This window comes from Pinus tabuliformis, chromosome 9 (assembly GCF_031772625.1).
Source record: "Pinus tabuliformis cultivar Carrire ecotype Pingquan chromosome 9, CPIR1, whole genome shotgun sequence".
NCBI lineage: Eukaryota > Viridiplantae > Streptophyta > Pinopsida > Pinales > Pinaceae > Pinus > Pinus tabuliformis.
Genome location: NC_142307.1, coordinates 577991931 through 578016728, shown reverse-complemented (window position 1 = coordinate 578016728; position 24798 = coordinate 577991931). Strand labels below are relative to the sequence as shown.

The 24798-nt window shown below is 40.6% G+C and overlaps 1 protein-coding gene across 1 annotated transcript in view; it reads left to right on the top strand.

The window, feature by feature from the left end:
• The first annotated feature begins 249 nt into the window (after positions 1-249).
• The window catches only part of LOC149149869 (denosine deaminases acting on tRNA), a 193254-nt gene continuing 168705 nt past the window's right edge, over positions 250-24798 (top strand). Inside the window, exons 1-3 of the mRNA XM_089442609.1 lie at positions 250-271; positions 443-627; positions 724-800. Coding sequence (XP_089298735.1) covers positions 250-271; positions 443-627; positions 724-800 — 284 coding nt within the window. The remainder of the gene's footprint in view (positions 272-442; positions 628-723; positions 801-24798) is intronic.

Here is a 24798-nt window from a genome sequence, read left to right as displayed (position 1 = left end):
TGCCTCACCCAAGGGATTCAAACCATGCACCTACTGTTATGGAACTAACCAAATGCCCAGCAACATTGCTGACAACCAGTTGAGCTAACCCCTCTGGATAAAATACACTTGCCTACCTGACCAATGTGATCTTCAATCAAATGCTACAAGAATGTGCAAATTTCCCTATAATACTGTTACACTTCTTTACCTAGGTGGTAGCAGAGGAGTCCTGGTGCAAATTTTCATGTCATTCATTATACAGCAATCATGGCTTATATTTTTTTCACTGGTTGGTTTATTGCTTTCGAATAATTTTTTTAATAACTTAGAGGTGCAATTATGTCAGTCAAGTGTGTAATGCACAAACTGCTGACCACAAGTTTTGAACTGTCTAAAATTTAAACATACAGTTAATTTTCCATCTGAAAGTAGTCGCTTTTGTTTTTCTTCATTCTTGCAGGGGCTCTTCTGTCATACTTTTTGATAGAACCAGTTTATTTATCCTCAATAACAGTTGGTTGTTTATCCAAAAGCTTGGCTATTGTACCTTCTAATGTGGAAGAAATATCTCTGGATGAACCAGTGAAGAGAGCATTATATGATCGAGTGGTTCCATTGTCAGACATGTTACCTGATCCATTCAGAGTAAATAATGTAGGCTTGTAAGAAGGTTTTATCAATCTCATTGTACAGAAATCCGAAACTTGCATTTTAAGGTAAGCTTTGATGTGCTTTATGCAGCCAATTTTTTGGAGGGCTCCAGTACCACCAGCGGAATTCCAACAATCTCCTGATGACTTGTCATGCTTGACATGCGGGTATTTTATGTTCCTTGTTTAGATAAGAGTTACAACTGCAACAATTAGCAATGTTTTATTCTCTCTGTACTCCATAACAATGGTAAATACAATTTATAGCAAAAAAAACACTAGCATTATATTATGTCATCTTTCAGTGTGAACTTAGCCATATATTGCACTTCTGAAAGCTTTGGTCTCTCATACACTTTTTTTCGTGGGGATAATATAAGTGTTATTTATATTCTCACCTGTAGTGATGATATTCAGTACAGTCCAGAAACCTGGGATTTCCCAACTATCCCAAGTATAGATATCATTCAAATAATGAGGAGGAGGCTGATAATCCTTGTTTAAGGTTTAAACCACACTTCAAAACTACTAGCAGAGTTTAATCATTCTGTCCAGATTTGCCAGAAACCAAAAAGGACTTGGAAATATTTATTATTGACTACCAACCTTCCTGGACATAAAGTCGTGAACACAAAGACATAATCTGAAAGACTAAGTGACCCATGGCAGATTGATTTGCATTCTTATTTGGGAGTCGACAGTCCACTTGTTTGGTAAAGATTGTCCAAGATATTTTCTTGGAGTTGAGAGCAGAGATGAATCTTCAAGAAAGGTCTCCATGAGTGGTTTCACCTGCCCTGGAAACATTGGCCTTTAGATTGTCCAGGTTGCTATATTAGTATCCCCCAAAATATTAGATAAAAGCACATGATCACAAGAATGGTTAATGTACCTTATGCATCAACCTCTTAGGGCAAATTTCCTGACTCAGCGATGAGGATATGAGGTGCTAGTCCTAGTGACCAATGAAAATCACCCAAAGAATGGATGTGGATAATAAAGGAAATATCAAATGTGGTAAGTATATAGTACCTTGGCACACTACTTCAATCAGTGCCTCCTATTAGTGCCCCTCCTCAAGGAAGGACCTCACTGGAGGAAGGGCAAAGGATAACCTCCCAAGTGAAACATGGGAACAAGGGTACTATTGCCTCAAAATCTAGCAGGTCTTGTGACGGGAGCTCTTAAGGCAAGGGCTAGACCAAGTGACAGCACTATGAGGTGTGGCCCATTTTCACCATAGCCACTACCTCCTGCACTTTAGTGGATTTTCCCCACAAGGGAGGCTTCCCTATGTAGGTCACATAATGGATGTGTCAAGTCTAAGGCTTGGACGTGACAAGGATAGGCTTAGGATAGGTACTCAACTCAAGGACAGGGCTCAAACTGACTTAGACAAAGCAAGGCGTACCCTCCAAAGGCCTATCTAGGGCACAATGTGACCGAGGGTTTCTGAATAAGCAAGGTTAACAGGGTTACTTAGGTACTTAGGTACACACACTCTCATTACCGAAACTGCCTTGATGTAATAACTATATTGGGACAGTGATGTAACATGGATTGTGAGAGGTATTCCTTGGATTACTTTTGCAATATATTACTTCTGCTTTGATGTCCTTGAAGACAGATCCTTGTATGTCTCTTTTGCTGCCCTTCCTTTGACTTCAACACTTTGGCTCTGATACCATGTTCAAGAATCTAGGGCAAATAGGATTAGTAAGATTCTTCTAGTCTCTATAACAATTTGTGAACTGCTGTTACAATTTGTCTTAGCTTGACCTTCTTCTTATTATTAGAGAGTGTTTATTTCATCAAATTGTTACCAAAAATAAAGAGACAAGAACACAAGATGTTGGCATTCTTCCAGGGCCAAAACCTCTCCCTCTTGGAGAGGAAAACCCGCACGAAATTCTTCTTATGGAGATTCAATTGATGAACACCAAGACCATAACCCTTGACCTACTAGGCCACTCCAAGACCAAGTCACCAATCCTCTTCTTGCTGTTGAGATCATCATCAACACTGCTGCTTCACTGAATTCATCATTCATGCACCTTCACTGAGATATTCATCACAATAATGAGACCATAACTGCTGCACCATATCTCCATCTTCTTTTAGATTATTACTGCACTTTTCTCTGAGATCATCATTATGTAGATGAGGCTTCCATACTGAGACATCTATGTGAATGCTTCACTGAGGTATTCATTATTATCCTCCATACTTGTCCGAGATGGCATAGTGAGATCATAATTATGTTGAGACTTGTCCGAGTATACCAAGACTGTGAGCATGATGACCCTCAGAGAAGACAATAATATTGTGCCTATGAGCTTAACCAAAATACAATCATCCTGTACCTTGTCCGAGATACTGTCTTCACTGGGCTATCCGAGATTTTCTGTCTTACTGTGCTATCCGAAGTCCTGTACCATACCTCCGAAAACTTCAGAGATGTCCAATATTTTCTATGTCTTTTGTGGATACCCCAGCTGGGTATATATAGTGGTTATGTCTCTAGTTTGAACCGACTTATCCAGGTGACCCAACCTTAAAACCCTCTGAATCGGGAATCGGTCAGAACTAGACCATAACGGGTAAAAAAACCAGACCAAAAAATTGGTCCGCCAAAAACACATCAAATATTCAAATTTTAAAGAAAAACATATATATTCATGTGCATCCATATGAATCCAAATCATTTATGCACAAATAAGCAAAAGTTCTCATTTATATATCATGTAAGGGTGCACATGACCAAAATAACATAGAGTGTAATCTGTCTTTGAATTGAAAATACATCAACAAGCAGGTTGTAGATGGCCTCTAACATCCCAAAAAAACCATTCATGTCTTTTCATTGCTTTGTTTGCAGGCTTTTTCTTTGAAGGATGGTGCTTGTCTTGGAGGGCTGCTTGACACTAGGTTGACTCATGTTCATTACATAAATGCTCAAGAAGAGCTATTCAATATAATTTTTGGCTCTTTGACTTTCCTAGACCTATAGAATGAGCAAGAAACTCATTCATATAATTTATAAAAATAATAATTCTTTTTCTTGACAAGTACAAAGATCAAAATTACATTGACAAATACAGAACCTAGTTCCCCTTTTCTTCAACAAAAATTATGTTGGAACTTGGGTAATCACGCTGCTCTGACATATATATTGTTTTAGAAGACTTCAACCCATATTCAGCTCCAACTATGTACATACCATCTATCTACGTCCAGCAAGGAGGAAAGAGGCTCAGTTCTGCGCAAACCAAATCCTCAGGCGGTTAGGATGTCTTCTGTACCCATTGATCTTTGGTTTGTCAACGTGCTAGAACAATGCTCACTTAATCCCCAAACGCCCACATGCTGAACAACTTGTAACTTTGCAACGTGATAATACAGCGGGATTCTGCTCAAACTATAAACTCAACTTCGACTTGTGAATGTGATCAAAATGGAGGCTCTCGATGAACTCATCCGGATGGATCAATTGTCTGTGATGCCACAGGTATACACGGTTTTCCCGAACAACACAAATTTTTCCGGTGGCCCAAACAGTGCGGTTCTTCGAATCCTCGTGCACAATAATTAAAAACCCACAGAAAAGGAATTCGTCGAGCGGAATTAATTTCCTTGTGCTTGCGCTGGACATGGCATTCAATCCAACGGAAGTCGTTTTCTGATTTTTGCGTACCGAGACAATTTCTTTTTAGCGACCTTCCATATTTCTTGTCGAGAGCTTCTGTGCATCCTCAGTCTTCGGCAATGTGTCTGGCGGCGTTCTTCTAGTCTTGGCGATTCTTTAGATTTTTGGTGTCTATGATCTGTTGTTTGTGCTAAGGATTTCACGACTTCTAATACAATGCTCTTTTGATTGCCATAAAATAATGCTCTCCGACGGTGACAAAGAGAGGTTCTCAGCCTCGCTGAACAATAACAAGTCCCTTCTTCCAATGATTCGACCGAAATTTAAGATGCTCCTTTGAAACAAGAATCAACCTCCTCCTTGACGTAATGACTCATCCTTCACAGATTACCAATGCAAGGATGCGGCTCCACAATTCCCAAGCTTGGCCTATTCAACTGTAATTTCTTCTCACTTGTTTGACTAGAAGCAATGCCGTAGCCGACTGGGACCTCACGACATGAAATAACACATGCCACAGTGATGGATCAAATCGGTCACGAACCTTTTTAGCGGCTGAATCAATCATAACGTGGGGAGCATTCACTTTGCACTAAATCACTTATACAGGAAAATAACTAACTACAACCACGAATTTGCTTGATTCTTGATTTGCGCTATGGTTGACTTCAATGTAGATCGACTTGTGGTCTTTGTGAAAGTCTCTAGGTTCCAGTTGACTCCACAATATAGATTCTTAACACTGAATTATTTGTCCCTTGCGTAATTCTCATGTAGTGCTGTCAACTATGATCTTTGCTTGTTCTTGATCAAAGAAGATTACCCAAATGGGGCACTCGACCCTTCTAAAAGCTGAGCAATGAATAAGATACCACCAGCTGGTGAACTATCTCCTACGCAGACCAATCTTCAAGATGATCCGATCTTGCTCCAGATGAGAATCTGTGCAGTACAACTCAATCTCCCTCTCATGATATGTAATCAATCACAAATAATAAATATAGTCCGGAAATTTTGACAAACAAACCCTCAGGCTGGCAGGAAAACCAACTCTGATACCACTATAATATCCCAAACGGGGTTTTTCACTAATTTTGCAGAAATCCAACTTACCCAGATTTTTTCCATAAAATACCATTCATTTAACAGAAAATTGCCATGGAAGACATAACCAATAGAGTGCATGCAATTCAATAACACAACGAGCAAAAATAACCTCAGCTTTCATTATAATAAATAACTGAAAAAGTGTGCATGAATGATGATATCACTGAAATCGTTGAGATAGATAATCTGGTCTCCAAAACTGAATTGCTCCAATGCTGCAACCGACCCTCCAAAACTGAACTGAAATGCAACTGCTAAGCTCTCCTGTGGATTCTAGATGAATTCACCAAGGGGAGATGGGTACTCGCCCAATCTCATTGAATCACCCGAGGGTTTCAGTCCTAGGGCTACCAATGAAGTATAGAATCGAGTTCTCCAACCTCTCAAACAAGAAGAAAGATCAAATCCAAGATATCCTCTAATGGCCTCCTCCTCCTCTTTTATAGATCTGATGGACCCCTCTAGAAGCTCCTATTTTATTATTATTTTAATCATCGAGCACATGTCCCTTAATTAAAATATTCTTTTTAATGTGGGAAAATGGTAAATTGGCCACCATGCCTCCTCAGGCCACTAGAAATCACTTCTAGCCATCCCATCCAGTAGATCCTCTCGTTCCGGTTCCAACGAGCTATTACACTAAGGTGTTCTGCCAAGTATTCCTCCCAAAATGGCACCTTAAGTGTAATTAATTGAGTCAGGCCCATTAATAACTCAAATTTTGAAAGTTATTAGAATGCAACAGAACGAAAGGGAAATTGTGTGGATGATGGAATATACCAAGCGAATGTCATCGAACCTCATAAAAACTCCTCAAAACCCAACCAAAAGCCCCTGGGCCTATCGATGATGCAAACCTGCACCTGTGACCTGTTTGCCCCCAACTCTAAAGGTCCATCCTAACCATGCCATAAGGAACACTAGAAAAAGGAACATCACAACTTCACGATAACTAGTGAAGTGTCTAGAGGCCCCACTATCTAATATGTAGCTATCAAAAGAATCCGGAGGAGAGGAACTAGAAAGAGCAGAAATAAGAAGTATTCAGATTGAGTTTGAACTGCATTATTATCATACCTTGAATTCCTTGATCTCTTGGGAGGATGACGAGTTTCTTCTCGGGAAGGGGGTCCTCCTCTCTTCCTTCTTAGATTGTAGTTGTTCCTGGGAGCACTTTTTTCTTCCGGACAATCTCGGGTATAATGACCATGCTTGTGGCAAGTGTAGCATTGGATCTTGGACATGCCCTTGTTGAATTCTCTATTGTTGTTCTTGAATGCTTGATTATTGTTCTTGAATCCTTGGCCTTACTTTTTTGACTTTCAATTTGAGGGCCTTCCTTTCTCTTTCTTCTTCTTGGCTTGAGTAGAAAAAGCAGTAGGTTCTCTTTCTTCATGCTTTTGAATTCTTCCTCTTGAGATCATCTTGGACTCCTCTTGAGTGCACTTGCCTAAGAGCTCATCAAATGTGGGAAACTTACCATTGCTGCTAATGGTCATGATAAATGTCTCCCAAACCATAGGGAGACGTCCAAGTGTGATCAACACCAGCTCTCTATCAGATATAATTTCACCAACAAACAAAAGTTGATCCTTGATTTGAGATATCCTCATGAAGAATGCTTGAATGGTCTCACCCTTGTTCATCTTGATGTCCTTGAGTTGATTCTTCAAAGCAAGAATATGGCTCAAGTTGTTGACTTCATACATCCCAATCAACTTATCATACATTTCCTTGGACTTCTTCATCTTGGATACATATGTAATCAAATGATCTTTCAAAGAGTCAATAATGATTTTCTTAGCTTTGATCTCACCTTTCTTGTACTTGGACTTGATAGCGGCAGTTGCGTTTTCTGGTGGCTCAACTACCTTGCCTTCAACATATTCCATAACATCATTCTCTTACAAAGTCAAATCCAACCTAGCCCTACATGTAGCAAAGTTGGAGGAGTCATTCAACTTCTCCTCAATCTTGAGGTATGACTCTGAGGTAGACATCTTGACTTAGTCAAATAACATTCAGTGGCAAATAAGACTTGTTCAAGGGATGATTTCTCTGGTTTCCTTGGGCTTGTTGAAAATATGGTAGCCATGAACGGTATTTTCATTATGACAAAATCAGAATTTTAATATATATTTATGCCTCCTAAAAAGATGACAAGTCGGCTCCACTAAAAGTCAGGTCGGTTGGCCCCCTTAGAGGCACCCATTCAAACCCCACTTGAAGGCTATATACAGGAGATCATTTCTCCTCATTTGGACACACAAAATTTTGTTTCATGCATCTCTGATCTAGCAAAACTACAGTGAGGACGAAATTTCAGGAGGAGGCCAAAATTTCAAGAGTTTGATTTTTGACATGGCACTTGATCATGATCTTGGTTACTGGTTTGGTTATTATTTTGCTATGATTATTTCTGATGTATTAATGAATCTGGATCTCTCTCTCTCTCTCGCATAAGGAAGGATTTATGGGTTTTCCCCTTGTGGGTTTTGCCCTGGCCTCGTGCCTAAATTTTCTGTGTCTCTTGTCTTATTGTCTCGTGATTATATTTACTGCTCTTTTCATGTTTTGATGGTCGAATATCTAAACTGCCTAAATGATATTGTTAAATGCTATATGATCACTAATAATGATCTATTGAAGTTGTGATTGTGCTGTTCTGTTATGCCATAACAAAAATTCAACATGGGATCGAAGTTGGGGGGCATTAAAGAACAAATTTGAGGCCAAAGAAGGCAGGGAATCATCTGTGGATAAGGGTGAGTTACACTTGTGATTGTACTTTGTGCGAGGAGATCGTAGCTCTGTTCAATGTGCAAATTTTCTGTAGCTAATCTGTGTGAAAAGTGGAGCGAATTCCTGTGACTATACTAGAAGGGCTAAAGGATAGTTCAAGGGTATTTTTGTTCTCCATCTTTAAAAGGCTTAAAATCTGGTCTGGAACTTCTTCTGTGATCTGTAAGTGCGAGTGTTTGTGCCATCATTGAAGGTCCCAAGTCCAAGACTAAGGCTAATGTTAGAGATCCAAGTTATGTTGATGAATAAAAACTAGGCCGAGACCTAGTGGCACCTCCTAACTCTAATATTAAACTTATCTATGTGATGGTAAGCTATCACTGAAGATTTGAAGTCTTTGTGCATGGATAAGACCAATTATAAGTCTTCTCATGAGATACCTGTGCCTAAGTTGAAGTTTGAGCCAAAAGTTGAGTCACATCTCTTGTGGAGATCATAGCTTTTGAGACCTGATAAGCTTTGGAAGGTGATGTTCTGGGCTTGTTTTCTGAGCTTCTTATCTCTGAGGAAAGGTTCGAATATCTTCTTTTGATACGCTGAGACCCTAATCATCGCATCTTGACCAAGTTTCAGAGTTACCCTTGATCGTGGTATCTATGAATGAAGGTTTGAATTTATTGATACTTGATCTTGAAATCCGAAGGTATGATGACAAGGCCTAGAGTTGGCATGAGGATCCGAATTTATTCTCTAAGTATTTTATTGATACTTGATCTTGAAATCCGAAGGTATGATGACAAGGCCTAGACTTGGCATGAGGATCCAAATTTATTCGCTGGGTCAGAAAGTGTTAATTTGGCAGCTCAGGGACAAATTCCCTCCTTTGGACAACCTTCCTCATCTACAAAAAGATCCTCGTTGCCCTTGGAAGAATTTAATTTGGTCAAGGAAAAATATATTTTTAATGTGAAAACCCACATGTACATGAGTAGGACGAGTTTGGATGAATGGATGAATTTTGATGTTTGGATCTTTTTCATTTTGTCTTGGAGCTTCACTATTGGCATATGTTGATGATTGGATATACTTTTTCTTACATGTAGGTGCTCTTTTATTGCTATTCTTGTTATTTACTTTTGTCACATGCACGTTGTTGGGATTTTCACTATACTAGGTTGAAATTTACTGCTTTTCTCATGCGAAATTGTGGAAATTTGATCTTTTATAGCGTTGCATCATGTCATGGGCCATTCATGAATGGGTGAATGTTCCTAGAGATAATTGATGTTAAATACATTTCTATAAGTGATCATTTATTGCAAATCAAAGTATAAAGTCCTTGCAACAGCTATTCTCATGCTCTAAATGCTATGCGAAGATGTTGAAGGCCTCCTTGATTGGTTGAATTCTTCCCAAACCATAATTTCTCTTTGGCTCCATCTCTCCCAAAGGACAATGCACTAATCCTCTATTGGTGATCGTTTTCAACGCTTATTCTTTTCACCTCCCTCTTTTTCTAGATCTAGCCTACATAGGTCACCTAGGTTATCAATTATCTCACAATCTAGCTATCCAAACACTTCGATTTTTGGTCCTCAACTACGCTGAGGTTTGCTCTACATGCACTCCAAATTTGAAGCAAATATGACGATGGGATCTCGAGATATAGCAAACCCTAGATCAAGGACCATTTCTTGCCCTAGTTTTCCCTTGGCTTGTGTCCTTATTAGGATCATTAAATTCAAACCTCAAAGAAAATTTGTCCTTTGATCCTCTTCTCCTCCCTAATTAGGTCAAGCTCCTCTTGGGTGATCAACTCCATACCCTTGACCTAATTTTGGGTCCACTTGGTCTCGTGTGGTCCCATAACTTATTGAAGGCAATTTCACAAAGACCACTTGGAAACTATGTTTTCACAAGGATTTCCAGGACTAGTTATCTCCTTTACATGTCTTATCCTCAAACCCTAGCCCTTAAAATCTCCTTGGCCCTTACTAGAGAGCCTTACACCTTGCTTCTCAAGCAAGAAAGCCATACATTTGAGCCCCTCTTGTGAATAGGCCATTGGAATCACCTTTTATTCCTCTCATTGACATACTCATTATTGTGATTCCCATTATACCGGGTCTCCTCCCATCGATGAAAGTTCGTAAAGAGCAGGGAGCCTTAGCTGAGGTGACAATGGGATATCGCTCCATTGTTGCCCTTGACCTAGTAGTTTCCCTATAGGATCCCCTCCTAGGACCCCTTCTGTTTGAGTGGTAACATTTTGGCGCCATTGCCGGGGACACGAGACATGTATCTTGTTCCTCATACGACATTATTGACATATCATTTTGGCGACTTCATTGGAAGAATGAAGCCCTAGTTCTTCATCGAATTTCAAAGTTGAATGCTTGTGGGGTGAAGCAAGCATCGATCAAGGCATTTTAATTCACCCTGGTGACTCCATTTTTGCATTATATGCAAGATCATGAATAATGGCGGAAGAAAGTGTCCACGACATTAACCTCGAAGAAGAACAAGCCTTATGGGAAAGATTGGCTTTGTGCTCTGAGCTTTCTGATCATCTGATAGAGCATGAGAACGAGGACTTCATATTCTATTTTTATAACAAGAGTAGGTTAAGCCTCGACAGCATAAGGCAAGAGTATGAAGGAAAGTCCATAGATTATCACTTCTTGGAGCTTGCCTATTATATTGGTGCATTTAATTCCTTGTGTCACAAGATCAAAGAAAAATATGGCTCATTACCAGATGAGGATTTGGATGACCAGGATGACCAAGAAAATGAGGATGATGAGCAAATATCAGTTATGGAATTGGGGGCCAATAACAATGAGGTGGAAGACATCTCCTCTGAGGAGGACGAAGAGTTTGATCCTGAAAGCCTCCAGGTCATTCAAGAAAGAGTGGACGAATATAGTAGGTCATGTAGGGGTTAGTAAGGAAATATAATGCTAACAAATTATTCTCCCATTTATATACCCAAGAGGCGAAGCTCTATAAAATGAAGTGTGAATATAAATAAAACCCTACAAAGACACTCTTCCTAGAAGTATTATACCAAGCTCATGTGACAAACACCTTAGCTATTGTTCTCCAAGAGAAGAGGGAATAAGAGAAGTCTCACTTGCCTAGTGATAAAGATGAAGAAGTTAGAGAGGACTTTGAGAATCTAATTGATGGGCAGGAAGATGAGGTCTCCTTGGGTCCACATGATGAAAGGGATGATTTTGAGAACATGTGTTAGGGAGAATGAGTCTATGGAAAGTGAAGTTGAGACTAACCTTAACTTTCTCAAGGATATTACTCCCGATGATTCTCCTCTTGAGAACCTTGAGGAAGGTGATCCCATTAGCCCCTTGGAAGATGACATTGGAGATTATTTCCATGTTGAAAAGGAGAAATGAGAAATTGTTGTCCTTAATTTGATTGTGCTCCCATTTATGACATCGACAAGGAGGATGAGGTTGAGATTGGTCCTCCCTTTCTCCCAGGCATTGTTTATGATGATATATCCATCAATACATCGGGAAGGAGAATTATCATTTTCCCTTGCATGAAAAAGGGCAGTGGAAGATGATTGATTCTCCTTTTAGGGGAGACCCTATCTCTGATACTAGTGATGATGAAATCGATAAGGTCTTCGCTCCTACCTGTCCTCCTTATGATCCCATGTTCAAATCACTTGAGCATTTAGATTATGATTTTGAGGAAGAAAAACTTGTTGAATATAGCACTTCACTCTTCCCTTTGCCTTTTTTTCTTATTCATCATTATGAGTCTTCCTCAAGTGATTCCTTCCCCCCTTTCATATGATCTCCAATGACCATGGGCCCTTTTACCTTCCTAGGTATGATGTTGAGGGAGAACCATCCACTAGATGTATCCCTCCTTCCCCCTCATACCCTTGGGTTTGTGAATACAATCACTCCATTGAGCAACCGATCTGTTGTCCCCTTCTGTGTTTCAAGTCTCCTTTCTCCTCCCATCATGACCTTGTGGCACCTACAAAGCATAATATTATAAACAATGATTGTGATAGGGAGTTCTTGAGAGTGATCATTCATTCCACCATTGTGTACTTAGAGGGAAAGCCCTGCACTTCTAGATTGAGTGGAGATCATATTTTCCCACCTCCCACCCGCTTCATCCTCTATGTGACTATGTCCGCATTCGCTTTGGGATTTGCTACATGAGTAATCATATTGGAAGGCATATGTATATTGATATGATGATATGTTGGTTGCACTGGCTTTATGTTTACACTTAGTATTAGCCTTACTATATGCATGTTAGGGTAGGATGCATTGCATGTTGTCTTTTCGCATTAGAACTAACATCATATGATATTATCATTGTAGATTAGCTGCATTTAGATTAAACTTGCATTGAAAATGATTTTTATTTCTTGTTGATTTATATGGCCTAATATGAAGCATGGGTGATCATAAGACACCACAAAAACATGTTGCCTCGTGTGCTTGGACTTTTATGTGTGCAGGGAACAGGTCTATGGTACCAAGAGATTGTTGGTGTTCCCATGACCTACTGTTCGAGTGGCTTTGCACACTTTCTCGAGAGCTTACGTCCCAGTTGGAGCCAAATGTTACCCATCACCTGTAGGTAGTATGCATAGGAGAATTTTTTTCTTTTAGATGGTACTCAACCGACAACCAACTGTTGAAGTTTCCAAGTTTACTTAGTTAGAAACCCTCCATGCACTTTATCTGATTTATTCCTACCTACTTGTTATTTTCCTTAACAAGTTATTTACAATGTAAATACTGAAAATAAACACTAGTGCATGCTCAACATATTACAGATCAACAACTAAAAGAAATAGAAACAAACACACCATATGACACCATTATTTTTGGACCAATGTCTTGGAAAAACCTAATGTGGGAAAACCGGTGCAGCTATCTGAGGGTTTTTTGATTAAGCAATATCAAAGTACAATTTGGGTGCTGAAACTGGCCTACCCAACAGAGAATTTCGTTGGCATACCTCTTAGTTTCTGACAAATCTCCTGGCTGAAACCCCGGATAATCCTTTCGGCAGCTACTCAGCACAAATCTGCCCCAGAAACCCTAGCGTCAACCTCTCTCTGGATTGCGTCAGCCCCTCTCTGCCTCAAGCTGGCCCTGTGTCACCCCGGATGGGTCTGCGTCAGCCCTGGGAGGCCCTGCGTCAGCCCGCTGGCCCTCTGCGTCAACAACGTTGGCTTCTCAGAGGCTCTGCGCAGCTCCCGGTTGCTTTGCGTGGCCCTGCGTGAGCCCTAGCTGGCTCTGCGTCACTCTCCCCAGCTACTGCGCTGCTCACCCTGCACTATCTTTGCCTCTCTGTCTCTCTATACTCAAATGCCCCTCAATTGCATCTTTCGATCACTAATTCTATCTCTCTTAGCAAACCCTGCTTTAAAAAATAGAATGACTGATCACTCTGGTGTATTCTCCAAGTGACCCTCAAGCCTCCTCTTATACTTTTCCTGTTGACATATCAACGACTGAGATTAAGTCCCTAATCAACGACTAAGATTAGATTTGGCTTGATCCATGTCTTTTGGACCATTCTAACACAGATTCATATTAATACACATTAATATTTTATTTTCCCTAAGTTTAGACTTAGGGACTCCATTAAAAATATTAATTATTTTAGTATCTCTTGATTTGTTTAGAATCTGTCCAAATCCTTTCTGGGTATTGGAGATATCATGTGCCCCAACCTCTCCACCAAATTTCGTGGCTAGAGCACATCCGATGCTACCCCAAATCAACACAGCCCCTTGCAGCCCCCAGATAACTCGATGTGCCATTTTATCCACCACCTGAGCCAACCATGTGGTCCCTCGTCCATTTGTTATAAATGTATGTTTGAAGGTGGGCCTCCTGACCCCAAAGATATGACTTTTCATTGGTTTGGTTGAGTAATTTTGTTTACTTTTCATGGGCACTTTTGGGCATGGATTGGTGGGGGATTCGACGGAAAGAGTGGGTTAGGTCTGTATTCTTGTCTCCATTGCCCGATTTCATGGTTACCCTTGTATCCTAGTCCCGTGGGATCTCCTTTACTAGCCATTAGCTTTAGGGTTGGAACTACATGGGAAATCTTGATTTTGGTTGCGTGGTTTGGTTTCCCGACTCCATATACATCATCCCACCTCCACTCATCTTAACCCCATTGATCTCTTTCCCCAACCAGGTCCACATGTGTCCACTGGTCCACATAGGGTTAACCTCCCTCTCCCCTTGCCCACACCTTGGGTCAGGCCTAGAACGATGCCCCAGAGGTTGATGTAGCTAAAAAGAAAATAAAAAGCATAATTTGGCCACTCTCAATAGGAAATGTACCACAAAATACAAAAGATAGTCAGGACACACAAGTTTAGCACATGGGCAAAAGCCAAACATGAGCTCCACCCCTTATCTACAACCTTCACCTTGGTTCCTATGGGCCCTAGATGAGCCCCCTTCATCATTAAGGAATCCATGATTGTCCCAACCCTTGGTGGGCAATGAAATGCCCCACCTCAAGGGAGTATCCACTGCTACATATTACACATCATGCTCTCCATCCTCTGGAGCCCCGAGCAGTTATGAAGAAAAATAAATCAAAAGGAAAAAGGCATATGATGAAGGGTGGAAGAACAAAGGCTGGGGTAACTCATGTACCACAATTTACTCCCTCCTACACTCATATGCCCAGGTGTGGGCCTCCCTTATTATAGCTATCCTTGCACCTTGACATGTGGTCTGGATGAGTCCCTTGATCCCCACTACATTCCATCATTATATCATTTGCCACCTACCACTCAAGGGATGCACCATGGACATGTTACCCCCTTCAGAGTTTGAAACTACCTAATAGGGTCCTTGGTTAACCCCCTATTGAGCTTGGAGACACTTGTACATGCCAAAGTTCACTATGGAAGGGCATGCCACCATGAAGTGCCCCATTGATCCCATGACTTGTAAGATTTATTACTTGATTATTTTTATGACTTGTTGTATTGGAGGGCAAGGAGATGCATTGGATCTTATGCAGGATTGTAGGTGGGTCTTCATTTGGGGCTTGGTCTCCCTATATGGGGTCCTAGCCCTCCAGAGAGCCACATTGACACTTGTCGGGTGAGCGTTGAGAGCCATGGGCTTCCACCATAGCAGATAGTACTTCATGGATCCCCAACGCCGATCATTGATTGCTCGTGTTCCACCTTTTGGATGAGGATGATACTCCTGGTTCACCATGCCCAACCGACTCCACACTTGCACCATACACTTGGTAGATGTTGCAGGGTCTAGAGGATGTCTCCTTCTGTATAGGGAGGGCTTACATCACCATCCTAACCTTTATAGATGGTCTACAGGAATTTTTGATCCACTTAGAGACCCATGACGATGTTCTTGTGCCCCCACATCCATTTGGGAGCACCACAGGTTCTTGCTTGGAAAACAAGGGGCTAATCGTTTGTCCACTATGTTTGGAGTCCATTTCTACATCATGGCACCCCTTGGACTTCATTAGGCCCCCTCAAAAGCCCAATGACTCACTTTGTTGATCATTCGAACCTCTTGAGAGGCTTATCTTTACATTTTTGAGCTATTTGGTGGGCTTGTCGCCAAAAGTAGTGTTATTATGCACATTATTTTATTTTAGGGGCTAAATTAGGCCAATTTAGCTAATTTGAATTCATTAGAGTGTATAAATAGAAGTGAGATGATTCATTTTGATCATCATCACTTGGATTGGGTTATCTTCTCTTGTGAGATTTTCGCTATCCTTCTTGGAGGACGAGTTTGGATGAATGGATGAATTTTGATGTTTGGATCTCTTTCATTTTGTCTTGGAGCTTCACTATTGGCATATGTTGATGATTGGATATACTCTTTCTTACATGTAAGTGTTCTTTTATTGCTATTCTTGTTATTTACTTTTGTCACATGCATGTTGCTGGGATTTTCAATACACTAGGCTGATATTTACTGTTTTTTTCATGCGAAATTGTGGAAATTTAATCTTTTATAGCGTTGCATCATGTCATGGGCCATTTATGAATGGGTGAATGTTTGTAGAGATAATTGATGTTAAATACATCTCGATAAGTCATCATTTATTGCAAACCGAAGTATAAAGTCCTTGCAGTAGTTGTTCTCATGCTCTAAATGCTATGCGAAGTTGTTGAAGGCCTCCTTGATTGGGTGAATTCTTCCCAAACCATAATTTCTCCTTGACTGCATCTCTCCCAAAGGATAAGGCACTAATCCTCCATTGGTGATCGTTTTCAATGCTTATTATTTTCACCTCCTTTTTCTAGGCCTAGCCTACATAGGTCACATAGGGCATCAATTATCTCACAATCTAGCCATCCAAACACTTCGATTTTTGGTCCACAATTACGCTGAGGTTTTCTCTAGAGGCCCTCCAAATTTGAAGCAAATCCCACGGTGGGATCTCGAGATATAACAAGCCCTAGCTCAGGGACCATTTCTTGCCCTAGTTTTCCCTTGGCTAGTGTCCTCATTAGGATCATTGAATTCAATCCTCAAAGAAATTTTGTCATTTGATCCTCTTCTCCTCGCTAATTAGGCCAAGCTCCTTATCGGGTGATCAACTCCATACCCTTGACCTAATTTTGGGTCCACTTGGTCCCGTGTGGTCCCACAACTTATTGAAGCCAATTTCACAAATACCACTTGGAAACTAAGTTTTCACAAGGATTTCCAGGACTAGGTATCTCGTTTACACATCTTATCCTCAAACCCTAGCCCTTAAAATCCCCTTGGCCCTTCCTAGAGAGCCTTACACCTTGCTTCTCAAGCAAGAAAGCCATACATTTGAGCCCCTCTTGTGAATAGGCCATTGGAATCACCTTTTATTTCTCGCATTGACATACTCATTATTGTGATTTCCATTATACCGAGTCCTCCCATCGGTGAAAGTCCGTAAAGAGCAGGGAGCCTTAATTGAGGTGATAGTGGGCTATCGCTCCATTGTTTCCCTTGACCTAGTAGTTGCCCTATAGGATCCCCTCCTAGGACCCCTGCTAGTTTGAGCAGTAACAATACTCTTTGTTGAACATTTGAAGATAATCTAATAGAAGAAGAATTTCAAAAGGTTTTCCCCCTTGTGGGGTTTCTTGAAATATGTAACTAGGTTCAGTCTTCATAATAACATGTGTAGTCATGCATTAGGGGATTTTTAAGGTCTAAAATGCCCCCCCTACGGAAATTATAAAATAATAGTGAAAATAATAAAATAAGATTAGATTACATCATCAAATTTTAGAGGGAAAAAAGATAAAACTATTTTTTCAACTCGTATTTTCAACTTATCTCCATATGGGTTTACTCAAATTTCGAGCAGAAAGACTTGTTGGATACAGAATTTGATTCCTCATCCAAGGAGTAGTAGGGTCCATCAAAAGTATGCAATATGGGTACTCCTTGGATGAGAAACTCAATTTTGCATCCAACAAGTACTCCGTTTTTTCATGTATTTCTCATTCTTCATGTAGTAGGTGTTAGCGCTTGAAATTTCACCTCAGGCTAAGAAAGGTAAACCTCAAGGCAACATCGAACCATTTAGCCTCGTAGCTAGCCTTACGGGGCAGGAGAAGGCTCTCTCCGGTCTATCTCGGTAAAATCTTCAATAGATGAGATGACCAATAAGGTAACACTGATATTAGGCTAGTAAATTGATCAAAAGGGTTGATTTGGGGTTTTTTGGGTTTTTGGTGGCAAATTGAGGAGAGGGCAATTTTGGGTGCGGGGATTGGACACAGTTTCTGCAAGGGGTTCTTTGGGGCGAGGTAGGAGACAGTATTGATGCCTTTGATTTGAGGTGGATGGTCAGGAATGAAAGGTGAGGAGCTAAAGAGAACAAACAATAACTTTGAATTCTCTTTAGACAGTAGAAAACATTGAAATTAAACAAACTTAAAAGCAGAGCATGGCAGGCATGAATTCTTACTTTAACACTTCATTTGTTTAATGTGCAGAAGTAAAAGAAAGGAAATGAGTCACATAACAAGCTTACAAGTACATTGAGGAACACACCATCAGCACATGAGTCCACAAGAATCCCAAAGAGGACTGCAAAACCCTGGTCTTCCTTAGCCAAAAATTGCAGAGATACAGTGAATAATACAATGATAGCTTATCCCTCAAGAGTCCAACCATGAAAATGAGCAAGAAAGTACATAATATAGATGATCTAACCTCTTTCCCTGCCTCCATGGGTCGAGCTCACTATCCTAGGAGCTGTTTCAACCACTTCTAAACTAAGCACTACAAACTAGGCAATCAAAACAACTTGCCTCTATAAGATAGGAAACCAATTCATTCATTTAATATTTACCCTTTTCATGAATGAATCTTCTAGAAGTGTTACATAAGAGTAAAAGTGTCTTAAAAGTACAATAATTACATCAAAGAGAATCATAATTCACCCCAAAAAGTCAAACTGGGTCAAATTGCGTTTTTCTGAGCTGTACAGTGCATTTTGGAAAAATCTGCCTGACGGGTCGCGCGCCTTTGTAGCCACTTTTGGGGCACTTGCAGGTGTCCAAATTGAGCAAGAGTAGGCTTGTTGGAAAGGTCTGTGAGTCTACTTTCCAACCCAATTGGAATTTTTGAATTTGGAGTTCATTTGCCCTGTCAAAAATTAAATCTCCCAAGACTGCTTTCTGCAATTCAAAAAAGTGGCAGAAAGTCATTTTTGCTAGTTTTTTGACTTTCTGGAGGCCCAAAACTTCACCAAATCTCAAGTCCATCCATGAGCATGTGTAACTTTGCATGACAAATCTGGAAATGCTGAGTTTTTGTCAAATGGAGTTGCCATGATGAAGGGTCGCGCGGGGGGTGAGACCCGTTAATGGGAAAAACCTGCAAATTGCCTAAAAATGCCAAAATTCACCCAAAATTCTCAAAATTTCTTGGGATTTGTGCTGTGGCTAGGCTATTTAGTGCCTTGATCCTTGAGTGAAGCCTCAGCCAAGATACAGAGGGGATTGGGCCTCTTTCTCCGTTTTAGTGCCTCGGTCAACCGCCTTTGAAACATTTTCATCTTTGCTTTGCACACATGCATCCTTGCCCAGTAATGGTTCTTCATGTTCCTCAGCAATTTCTTCTCTTGGTTGGCCTTAGCCAACAGCCTCTCCAAGTGTGCATTTACCCGGATGAGCATGGACTCTCGGTCAGCGGGCAATGGATCACCGGGTCTTCTTCGGTTCAAGATTCGGTCACTACGAATCCTCCACAACTCATCAAGAGTTTTCTCATCCTCCAACTGTTTGTTGCGCTGCTCCAGGTATGAGATTGTCCATTGTGCACCTTCTAGTCTCTTTTGCAATACCTCATTTTCAGCTCTAAGGTGCTGAATGATCTCCTTTGCCTCTTGGCTCGGAGAACTGGCCTCAAGATCAACAAGCTCAATATCTGGAACTCCTGATGGCCCCTCATCAATCATGGGCTGCTTGCCCCTCTGTGCTGCCTGTGCTGCTGAAGAGAGCGAGGCCCCTTCCACCTGATGTGGAGATAACACTCGCTGAGCTGATGATGAAGGCGAGACCCCTTCCACCTGCTGTGGAGATAGTACTCGCCGAGTTGCTGCAAATAAGGCCCTCGGGCCTTTCTGATAGGTAACCAAAGGTGAGGAGCTGACATGTCTAGTGACAGGGATGTCATGCTGCTGTGAAGGTCCTCCTTCCTCGTGAACAACCTCAGGATGTGGCGAGGGTGGTGCTGTGAAAAACTCACGAGAGATGAACTCCTCCCATGAGATGCCTTGCTGGGCCAACTGATGCAATACTACAAGCTGAATCAAACCATAATGGTACAGGCTCCTATACTGCTGTGCCGGGCTCTTCCTCTGCAACATGGACACCATCCTCTGAATGTTCTGATAGAAGAAAACAGGGATGTTCATCATCCTCACTCGGGTGAAGTGCATCAAGAGGCGAATATGATATGAATATACCTGTGAAAATCTGCCCTCACAGGTAAAATAGTGCATGATGAGCCTCATCATGGGAGCATACTCGCTCCTGAGAAACCTGAATGGAAACACACCTGCCAAATGTCTCATGAATGGTGGCCGGACAAAAGGCTCAAAGTGAACACTATCCAGCACCTTGCGCTTATTCCACACCTCCCCAACATTAGGTATCCCTGTGGCATGTGAGATCACCTCGGGTGTCAAAGTGAAGTCCACCCCGGCAAGGTTGACATGTCCATCATGCAAGTGTAAAACAAAAAGGCGAGCCAACTCTCGGTGGTGCTGAATCCGAGAGATCCTCTCACAAAATTCATAGCAAGACATATACTGGAAACATGTGACTGCCATAGGACAAGCCTGTAAATCTGCTAAAGAGGTGGGCTCCTCTCGCCTATGATGACCACCTTTTCCACCCTTATGAGGCCTCCTCTGTACCTCAATCTCTGAAGCTGATGACTGGTCATCACTTTGCTCATAGGTTTCGGTTTCTGACATTGTTTAAGGAGCAAAGTGGACAAACTGTGCTGCTGTTTCTGCCTGTAAAAAGCTGATTTATATGCTGTTTCAAGGGGACAAGGAACATGAGGGAAATGTTAGGGGAGGGACATTTTTTACAAGGAAAATGGGAATACATGTATACAACAGGGAATTTAGGGAAAAACACTGCAAATATCACTGCATATGCATCATTAAATACATGTGTTTACATGGGTATTATGAGGGGTAGGGTTAGGGCTTGATTTTTTATTTTTTAGGGAAAAGGGGTAGGGTTTATTTTCTTTACAAATTTAAAAGGGAAATTTACATGGAAATACAAGGAAAATGAAATGGGAATGAGGAAAAATGATTACAAGGGAAAAACCATTGAAACAGCATAAAACCCTAGCAAATTTTTACAAATTTAACATACAGCCATATGGAGCTTTTTCTCTTGCACAATTTGATCTTTAAACACATTCATGATGTCTTTTAAACATAACCAGCAACCATTTCCAAGTTTGGAGAACCTACCTCAAGCAATTTGATGATTTGGAGGGTGCTTGAACGAATTTGCAATGAGTTTGGAAGGGAGGTCGCTGACGGGTCGCGCGCCTCACCCAACGGGTCGCGCGCGCCTGACGGGTCGCGCCCGTTATGAAATTGCACTGCGGGTTGAGCTCTGACGGGTCGCGCGCCTGGCCTGACGGGTCGCGCGCCTGTCCTGCTCCCAATTTCGACCAGTTTCACTCAAAATCGCTTGGATGCTCGCCCAATCTCTCTTGCAAGTGTCTTGGATGCACAATGAGAGTAAAAGGAGGGAGATTGGGTCTTTATAAACTTTATTTGAATAAATTTCATGCTCAAACCCACTTTCTAATGTTTCTCTTTGACACTTTATAAAACTGACTTTTTGGTTTCCTTTGTCCTGAAATTGACTCATTTAGTGCTTTGGCTTGATTCTTTTTGCAGGGAGATCATCTGAGGGATCTTGGCAAGGGGACCAGGGTTACATGCTGTCTGCTGAAGTCTTTTGAAATTTCATCACTTTTTACAAAAAATTGAAAAATGACCTTGGCTTTAAAAACAGAGTTTTTAAATCCAAGGTGAAAATTAACTGTACAAGATAAAAATTTCAAAGAAACATCTTTACAATATTCCCTCTGGCTTGCTGAGCACTTATTGACCTTCCGAAACATGACCTTGTAAACATACTTGACCAAAACCCTAGACCTAGGAATTTGACCTCAAGACAAGACAAGACAAGCTTGAAAGAGTTTAATGACTGAAATGACCTGATCCAGCAATGCCAAGAGGGGTACAAATACACCAGCTCCTCCATCAGGGTTATGGCATGCCTAATGGGATGCAAAAATTGACACTGATGAGACACCTACCTATGCAAATGCAAAGAGTTTTGATCGCTGATGGAGGGCTCAAGACCGACTCTAACAGTAGGGTCCATCAAAAGTATGCAACATGGGTACTCCTTGGATGAAGAATTCAATTTTGCATCCAACAAGTACTTCCGCTCGAATTTGAGTAAAAACTTAGGGAGATAAGTTCAAAATACAACTTGAAAAAGTAGTTTTACTATTTTATTATTTTTTGATCTTTGTACTTTTTTACTCCAAAAATGGTGAATCATCCCCCATGGTTGACATCATCATCTTGAATCCTATTGGTTCTTATTAAGTTTATTTTGGTTGTATATTTTTCTTAGGAGGCCCATTTTAGACCTCAAAAATCCCATATTAGATTTTATGTAATTGATGTAAAGAAGAAAAATAAAATTATTTTGTAATGCTTGAGTTAGGGGTTTCATGCTCAAGGAATTTTATTTTATAGTTAAAGCTCCCATTGTGAGCCATTAGGTTTGGTCATTAAGTCATAAAGTCTAGGTAGTCAATGTCATGTATTGAAGACATGTTACATATTGTAAAAAGAAAAATTGTTTGAGTCATTAACCCTCCAAGACCTTGTCACAAGCATTTGTTCAAGTTGGCCTTCCAAAAGAGCTAGAGACCATTCTAGAAAAGCATGTTGGCCTACTCCCTTACACAAGTCGACCTATTTCAAGGAGCAAATCACTATATATAGAAAGAGCTTGACCTCACTTATTACACCATTCGATCAAGCATCCAAGATAGTGAAGGAAGTGCGAGAAACACCAAAGAATAAGCTCATCAACAAGCAAAGAAAGGAGGATCATAATCAAGTTAGTTCTGATCTGTTTTGGGCCAATATACTTCACACGTGCGAGGAGAATTGGTGCCATCTGTTGCAGAAGAAGCCGAGGCTAGCACAATCATCCTAGAGGTCGAATTAAGGAAGAAGACAAGGTATCCATCAAGCTGAATTGCAGAAGGAAGTCTTACTATCCAAGTGAAGGGAATCAAGGTACAAAAATTGGTGGAGATACCCTCACATGTGTTGCAACTAGGGTTTCTGAAGAGGCCGAGAGTTGCAGGTCTGATCCAAGAGGCCGAAATCTGAAGGGTAGCCGAGATCCAAAGGAAAGCAAGTAGTTTGACTAGTGTTGACTCAAGAAAGAAGAAGTTGATCATAGAAGCCTTGTGACTTGGTATTGGAGTGGTTGGTAAGTCAAGGGTCTTGGTCTTGGTTTTCACCACTTGAAGTTTCTATAAAAAGAAGAATTCGTTTGGGTTTTCCTCTCAAGTTGGAGAGGTTTTGGCCCTGGTTGATTGCCTAAATCTTGTGTCTCTTGTCTTATTATTGTTTATGGTTTAGTAGCTGTTTGATGAAGAAGAACACTATAATAATCTAAGTCAAAGAAGAACCTAATCTAAAGAAGTAAAAAGTATTCACAAGCAGTTATCATCAAGGAGAAATCACCTATTTCCTATTCCCTAGATTTCTCATGAGGGTTTTTCCCTTATCTTTGACCAAATTAGTGTCTCTTGTTGATGTGTTGATTTTTTCCTATTGTCATTGCATTTACTGTTCTATCTTCAGTTACTGTTGTTTATTGGAAGAATTGATTATTGTTAAAAAGATTGCTAATTGAAAAATTAAATTGGGTTAAAGTAATTGATATGGCGTAGAATAGTGGAAAAATTAACATGGTATTAGAGCTAAGGTGAAAGACAAGCCCAAAGGAGACAGGTGCTGAAGCAATCATATTTGGAAAAGTTGAAGGAGCCTATTTAATCAAGTCAATATTTCTACCTCTTACTTCAAGGAAAATGAGAAGCTCGGAGACTCATCTAACTTTGCTATTTGGAAGATCAAGTTGAAAATCATAGGTGATGACAATGATGTCTGGGAATACATACAAGGAAAAGTTTCCGAGTCTCAGGAAAATGCTCCCGCTGTTGCCAAGAACAAGTACAAGAAAGGTGAGTTAAAAGCAAAGAAGATTATAGCTAATGGTTGACAAGATCATTTACTTGCATATGTTGGAAATTTGAAAAAGTCTAAGGACATGTATGATATGTTGAAAAATCTAGGGCAAGCATAGTTAAGATGATTCTTCGATACATGATAACAATTTGTGAAGTGTTAATGCAATATTTATCTTAGCTTGATGTTTACTTCATTATTAGCGTGTGTAAGTTAACTTCATCAAACTGCTATCAAAACAAAAGAGACAGGAACACAAATATTTGGCTCTCTGCCAGGGCCAAAACCTCTCCCTCTTGGAGAGGAAAACCTGCATGAAAGTTTTTATTATAGAGATTCCAATTGACGAATACCAAGACCATGACCTTTGACACAATTTGCCTCTCCAAGACCAAGCCATCAATCCTCTTCCTTGAGCACTGCTGAGATCATCATCTTGCTGCTCCTTCAGAGGTCATCACCATCGTGATCATTATCACTGCTGCAACACCATGATCTTCATCACTGCTACAACCTCATTGCTGTAACATAAAGGCCTTCAATAGTATCACCAGGATCATTTGCTAATACATCTCTTGCTGTACTGAGATAATGAGATCACTGATATATATATATATATATATATATATATATATATATATATGATCATGATCTATAATTACTGTGATTTCAATTAAGTCAGGATCAAGACTATGATCCTTGTCACTGTTCTTTGAAGCATGTTGAGACTGCCTTATACAAGATCTGAATACTGTGATGACTTAGTCTCCTTCTCTATGTATGCCGAGGATCTCTTCACTGAACCCTTATTTCATTATCATGGCAAGA